General features: G+C 34.6%; 1 protein-coding gene across 1 annotated transcript; it reads right to left on the bottom strand.

Moving 5' to 3' along the window:
• Nucleotides 1-714: 714 nt before the first annotated feature.
• LOC107013073 (dnaJ protein ERDJ3B) lies at nucleotides 715-7,206 on the bottom strand. The gene is made up of 10 exons (XM_015213094.1): nucleotides 6,922-7,206; nucleotides 6,681-6,829; nucleotides 6,405-6,531; nucleotides 3,926-4,040; nucleotides 3,403-3,519; nucleotides 3,223-3,309; nucleotides 2,247-2,306; nucleotides 2,072-2,149; nucleotides 1,321-1,392; nucleotides 715-1,221 (listed from the first exon to the last, which is right to left on the bottom strand). The coding sequence occupies exons 1-10, from the start codon at nucleotides 6,993-6,995 to the stop codon at nucleotides 1,063-1,065; spliced, it is 1,038 nt and encodes a 345-aa protein (XP_015068580.1). The 5' UTR covers nucleotides 6,996-7,206; the 3' UTR covers nucleotides 715-1,062.
• Nucleotides 7,207-7,837: the final 631 nt, after the last annotated feature.

Genomic DNA, 7,837 nt, shown 5'->3' on the forward strand with positions numbered 1-7,837 from the left:
AACAGTTATTGTGACAACTTCAACTATTGCTTGATTTTTGTAAAGGAAACAATAACTTCAACTTTTAAAAATTTAAAATTAAAGTAAATTAGTTTGTGAAACAGAACCAACAAGAGAAAAAGATAAAATGTGATAAAACATAATAATTTATAACGATAACAATAGCAACAACGAAGAAAAACAAGTAAATTGAGTTTATTTTGAATATTTTTAAATGTTTAAAAGTTTTAATATTACATTTTGGACTCCAATTATCTTAATCACTAATTTAAAAATTTTGACTTGGTCAATTTTTTTTGTTAAAAATTTTAATAATCCCTCAATTTACTCGTGTAACTCACAGGCAAATATTATATCAAATGGATAATTGAAATTATGAAACGTGTATTATCATATCAAAATGATATTTTAAAACAATAGCTCTTTTAAAATAATTTTAAAAAAAAAAATGTCAACGATGTTGATATCAGACAATCTAGTATGTCCAATGTATCTCATAAATACAAGTGTTATGCGTGCAACGACACACAATGGTGATACTTGAGGTGGTTTTTGAATAATAATAACAATACAAGTGTATTGTATGTGTGCAATTTTGATGCAAGAATTCACCTAATTAGAAACAAGTATGTGTAACTTGATCTTGTATTTATGCGATTTCAGGTAGAGAGGTTGTTCATATTGTATGCGTGCATAAATGCGGCGAATAATAAATTTGAAACCAACATCACCATATGCCATTAGAGTAAACCATCTTAAAATAGAGCAGCAGCTAATAGGCTACTCAGTCATCCAAATATATGTGAATCACTGGGCTAGTAATATACATGTTTCCATCTACTCTATAAATCATTGTTCAATACATGTAAATGGGTTCTATTCTATAATCCAAATGAGACCCTCCACCCAAAAATAGAGAAAAAAGGAAATATGAATTTGGTACAAGGGCCTTGAAAAAAAACAACGCAGACACCTGGAAGATTATACCAAGTCTGACGTACAACGCACCTTCAAAGCAGATGTCCAGAATTCATTACTTGGGACCAAATGATATACTGTATCCTAACCAAGAACCTCCTTGATCTGTTTCTTTTGGTCCTCCGTCAATGACGTGGGGAAAAGAACCTCAAATTTAACATATAAATCACCCTTCTTGTTACTGTAATGTAGCGGCATCCCTTCACCTTTAAATTTCCTCACTTCTTTAGGTTTAGTGATTCCCTAGGTGAAGAATATAAATAATGATTTCAGTACACGGTTATACAGCCAAACACACAAGTGAACTTGGTTAGCCTGCCAGAAATGCACAGAAAAATATACCTTTGAACTAATGTCCACCAGATGATCATCGAGATGTTTGATGGTCTTCTCGAAACCAACCAGAGCTTGCACCTGGATTGAAGTACAAGCATTATATCAACAAAGGAGTTAGCTTTCTAAGATCCATAGGAATGAAGCTTTCTATCCATATCCGTTGGTTGTTACTGATTAACCACGTCAACTTCACGAAAAAAGGGTTCTGTAATCTCCAAAGAGAAATCCAGGAGTTACAGTGAAACAGAGATTGACTATCCTGATAGTGATCTCGACCCAAATAAAGGTAAAGTCAATAGTTTGTGTCTCAGTGACACCACTTATAATGCAACAAAGGTCTCATTCATAAGTGAAGTTTTAGGTGGGAATCAGATGGGATTATTTGTTGAGGTAACAAAGGTCTGCAACCGTAGCTGAAGCTAGGTTACAGCTGACCCATCAACCAAGCATCCTAGAGTAAGTACTGTCTGCTATAGCACCATGTGTTGGTTGGCCATTACTATATGGATAGCATATGCATGCTCAGTAAATGATTGACAAGGGCAGAGAACAAGAGGTGAGGGTGAGATAAGGGGAACTATCTCTACTAGCACTATATCAGGTGTCATTTAGCTAAATTCGTCTGCATGCTTCCTGACATTAATCTCTCTGAACAGCATAACATCAATCCCTTATTCTAATTCTTCTTTAAGAATGCCATATGAATAAAAGGGCTAATTACAAGACACTATTGTAAGTAAGAGAATGTCAAGATTACCAGAGTTATAGTAACGGTGGTGCGAAGGTCGTTTACTTCTCTTGTGAATTGGTCATGAGGAGCTGTGCGGATGCGGAACTGTTGCAAGGTATTGAAAGGAACCAATATAAGTCACAGTCAAGACATACATCATAATGAAACAAGTCCATTTTGTTCGGCATGGAAAAAATCTAACCTTCAGGTCTCCAGGTTCACCATCTATCTTAGGCTCACCATCCTCATAAAAGACCACTTCCTGTAAAAATGATGCTCTATTATTTCAGGGCTCCAGCATATTCCAAAACTTATCGAGAAACACACAACACAAAAAAGGCAGGTTCCAGTTGTTCAGACATCAAATTCAGCAAGACATGGCATGAAGAAAAAGAATTTCTAGGGGAAAAGATATTGCCACTCAACTTTATGTCTATTATTCACGCAAATATATTAGTCCATCTAAAAGGGAGAAACCAATTAGAAGATTAAACATGAGATGACTTTGCTCACAGTTTTAAACAAGAAAAGTTCGATAGATCTAAGGAAATTCTAAAATGTTTCCTTTATTTCAGAAAAAAGGAAATAAAACTACAGGGTATTAACCTCCTTTAGAGCACGTCATAGACAAGATATACATTTTAAATGCTAAAACTGTAAATTACATTCATATCAAAGTGCCCCACATGCCTGGGGAGCTTTCAAATGAACCACCATCAGATTGTTTCTGAGTGAACTTAGGTGCACCTCTTATCAGTATCTAGCAAAGGCTACTACTTGTAAGAGCAAAAAGTACATGGCTTTCGCTGTTTAGGCAGGCAGCTCTAAGTGGCCAGATGTGGACATCGAACACAAAATTATTTTGCTAGTCAAATGAAGTTCCTGAGGGCTATTTTGCTCGGACTCTTCAAAAATGCCAACGGGTGCTTGCAGGATTCTCCAAAAGAAGTGTGTTTTTGGGAATTCCGACATGGGTATGGCAAAGAAAGTGAAGATTTGCGCAACTTAGTCTGAGGGTAGTAGCAGCAAAAAGGGTGCAAGGAAGTAAGTATATCATCATAAATACAGGCTTATTACAGTGTCTATGACAGAAAAGGATCAGCGCAAACAGATAAAGGGTGTAATAGCTTAACAAACAGCATCAAGCATGCAAGTAAAGAATGTAGAAGAAATCTCACCTGGCCATCTTGCATTCCTTTCTCAATATCCACAGTTATATGGTACCCTTCCCTTTCAAACTTCACGTTGGGGCATTTGTCACAGACCTAAACAGAAAAATTCCAGAGTTCAAAGGTAAATCCAGACGCTGCACCAAATTGTTTGAAATTGACATCTAGAACTTTGGAGAGAACATATACCTGTTCAGTCATCTGCTGAAACATTCCTGGACCAATTTGTCGATGATAAACCTCATTTCGGCAATTGCACTTCCTCTTACCAGGGGCCGGCTTTAAAATGTTTTTCTCCCTCCAAACCTATATTTTTCACCAAACATACAAGAAAATTTTCTTGATTAGTACAAAAATGTAGAAGAATTATGAAAACTGGTATCACCAGAAAACAAAAAATTAGGCTTAGTGTAGCCCAAGAGTTCAAACATGGTGATTCAAGTAATGCAAGAATGCCTCACTCTAGGATATAATATTATGACCTAAACTATTTTTCAACTTCCTATATCTCTACTCTAAGTCATTCCTGTGTTGTTTGATGGAAAAAGAAGACATGTGAAAGCATATGATAGCTTCATATAACTTCCACACATGTATCTTACTTTTTCAACTATCTAGATAGTCGTACCCCTGCGTGTGGTAAAGGGGCGATAATGTCAATTTGACAAGGAATATTTAGAAGAGAAGAGCATGTTAGTTAACAGGATTTCACCTTCAAGGAGCCCCCCATGTATAAGTCTTCCAATGTAGCATCCAAATCAACAATTACATCATCACCTTTCACAATCTTCTCTTCCTCCTCCTCCATTGAGCCCCCGCCGAAAAACCTTCAGTGGTTATTCATTTTGTCAGTTAGTAAGATAGCACATGCTACACATTCAACCATCATAAATTAACAAATTGACAACTTCAAGAGAAACCAGACAATCTACAACAACATATCCAGTGGAATAGTGGAATCCCCCAAAGTGGGGTCTCAGGAGGGTAGAGTGTAGGCAATCTTACCTCTACCTCGTGGTCGTAGAGAGGCGGAGAAACCAGACAAACTAAGCAGAATTACTTTCGAAAAAGATACTTAAAAATCATGGTACATGTGTGTGCAATGTATACTTCTCTCACAAGTTGCAAGAAAAAGCAACAAAACAACTAAATGAACAGAGAAGGCAGGGAGTGTCATCACCTAGTAGAAATAGATGAATGTAAGAGTTATTTCTTAAAATGTCTTTTTGAAGATTATACTCAAAATATATGTGGGAAACCAATGTTTACAATAACTTGGCAAAGATTGACGGCAACATGTCTGACATACATGAATGGAGTGTAACTTAGTACCTCAACAATACAACTTAAAAACATTTAACATACAAAAAGTAGCTAGGCAGAAATTATTACTTGGAAACCACCAGTGTTCAGGAAAGCGAGCGGTTCATCGCTTAAAGCGTGAAGCGATGAAGCGGGGCCTTATCGCTTTTTTCCGCTTCACACATTACTTCCATAAAGGAAGTATGTCTATGGAACTTTTTGCCATCATAATTGGTGAAGGAGTTGGTTACCTGAGGATATCTAAATATTTTTATTTTGGAATCTTTTGGAGTTTCTAGAATGTATCTTAGGGAGTTGCTGGTAAGCATTCAACAGAAAAAGAAAAAAAAGGCATGATCGTGACACGTATTATTATTACTATAAATAAGAGCCACATTACCAAGCAGCGTGACTCGCTCCAGGGCGAGACTCTAGCAAAACGCCTCAAGACTCAGGTGTGGGGCTTGTTCTGTAAAACTTATGCACTAAGCAAGCTCAACGCTCAACGCTCGGGGCTCACCTAACAAATCTTTCACAACCATGTGTTAAATTGTTTAGTTAACATAGTTAACCCCGTCATAATCCTTGAAAAAATGAATGATACTTAATAGTTTTTTAATCTATAGAAATAAGATCGGGAGTAACTCAAATAACAAATTGTAATATTGCATCTTTCCTATTTGGTAAGACTGTGAGGGTGATTATATATTACGTAACATTTCTTTTAGAAATACATAGCGAAATTTTACTTTTTCACTTATCATTGGTTTCATGTTTTTGTCACGTCTCAAAATTATCATATTTTATTTAGCTATTTAAAAATAATTTTATTATTATTTATGATGGGGTGATGTTTTTATTATCACATAAGTTTTATTGATAATTTTCTTTTAGGAGGGTTAATTGTATAGTATGATAATAATATATTTTTAGAAATAACGATTCATTTATTATTAGAATGTTAAGATATAAGATTACTTATACTTGTATAATCATGTTAGAAGTTTTGTTTTCTATGAGTTTCCTTAATCATATTTGTAATTATTTCAAACTATTGATGTATCTTAATAGATCCATGGGGCTTGCGCACCATGTCTCGAGGCTTATGCCTCACCCTATGCTAAGTAAAACGTCCCGCCTCACCCCGTGCCTTTTTAAAACACTGATTCTAACAATACTGATTTGAATGAATTGAAAGATTACTCATACGACCTATTTGCTAACATATAAGGAATGTTAATACATCTAAACATCGGTTGCAGTACTTTAAAAATATAAAAGTAAAAACAAACAAACCACTGACACCATATTGCAGGAAAAAGGGTCAATCATTAGATATCAAATATCAACATACGATGGATGGACAAAGTCTTTTGATAGATAATGTAAGGGAGATAAATTCAACAGCAGCTATAAATCTGTAGATGACAATGAAACCAACTATAAACAGTAGATGATTAAACTGTAAAGGGCAAGCAGAGACAGCTTAAGCTTATGCTTGTAATCAGAATTATATAAGCGGTCCATGTGCCTACTGATTGACCTTTGCCATAATTAATTCAAGATCAGTTGTTGAACGTCATTAAGTTGAAAGGTCCTACTTTAATCCTACTTCAATCCAGTGGCTTTACACAAAAAAGAGTAAAGAACACAGCTAGAAGTTGCAAAATTAAGATTAACAAAACGCTGAACACTAGACATTGCAATAAGATGCACCTAACCACTCTATCAATCAGATATAGTTATAGGGGTCTATTTTTTCGGGTTCATTTCATTCCAAAAAGAATATGCAACCATTGAATAACTATAATTCATAGGTGAGCAAACAAAAACAATGTCACAAAATAATACAATTGAGGATAAAGTGAAACTATAGAAACTCAACATACTGGCTAAATATGTCTTGCATGTTCATTCCACCTCCTCTGCCTCCGCTAGCAGCATGTTGTTTAAGACCCTCTTCCCCATAGCGATCATATATATTTCTCTTTTCACTGTCCGAAATCACTTCATAAGCTGAAAATATCCCAAAAAAATGAGAGTCAATCAAACAATTATCAATCTAAGCACCAAACTAGTTGCAGATAATCTAGATCTATTCAGCATCCTATACTGGTAAGCATATGCATTAGATAATTAATCATATAAAACTAAACAAAACATACCATTACTGATTTCAGCAAATTTCTTATTAGCCTCTTCATTTCCCTGATTCTTATCAGGGTGATACTTCAACGCAAGCTTCCTATAAGCTCGTTTGATCTGCTCATCCGAAGCACCTTTTGGAATTTGCAAAATATCATAGTAACTCTTCCTGCACACATCAAACACACATTGTCACAAAAAGAAAGAAAAAACACAAAACACAACGGAGAAAAAGGAGATGAACTCGTATTAAAAACTCACGCTGCAATGGCAATTGACAAAGTGTAGGATAAACAACACAACAATATGAGCAACTTTGATCTTCTATGCGCCATAAGCACACAGATCTAAGGAATCAAAAACTATTCCTCACAACAAATTGAATCGATTGAATCGATAGCTTCGTTTTTTCGTTAACTAGATCTACTAGAACAATCTAGAATTTATGAATATGAATTTGTGTTTATTTTACGGCAAAAGCTTAAAGAATATTAAACCGCGGAACAGGGCGGACGTTTGAATATTGAACAAAACGACTGACTTCACACTGCTGAGACGTGTTCATGCCAAAAGCGACCAATAGGAGAGGACTACAACATATTTTAGCCAATCGTATAGCTCCACGTATATAAATTCAGCTTTACTGACACTAATAATAATTTCTTTTCTTATTTTTTATGTACAAAAAGAAAGAAGGAACTGTTTCAGGTGTCTGGGCTGGACAATACAATTTGGGCTAGTAGGATAACTTCACATTGGGCTAGATACATGCTCTATGTAACGGCGAACTATCGCAAATAGCCATTATATAATTTGTGGATTCGTACAATATGCAAGTTTGTATAATTTTTTGATATATTCGTATAATTCAGTTATTTTTATATAAATTTAAAATAACAAATTTATACAATTACAAATATCAGAAGTGTGGATTTTTATACAAATTATACTATACAAATTTTGAATTATACAAAAGTTATACAAATTATATTATACAAATTCTGAATTATACAAAATATATACAAATTATACTATACAAACGTGTGAATTTTAAACAAAACAAAAAACTAAGTCGCTTAATTATAGCTAAAAATAAGTCATGAATTATAATAGAGGCAAACTATAGCTAAATTATCTAATTAACTCGTATACGTTTATTTATACATATAATTTCCCC

This window comes from Solanum pennellii, chromosome 1, assembly GCF_001406875.1.
Source record: "Solanum pennellii chromosome 1, SPENNV200".
NCBI classification, from domain to species: domain Eukaryota; kingdom Viridiplantae; phylum Streptophyta; class Magnoliopsida; order Solanales; family Solanaceae; genus Solanum; species Solanum pennellii.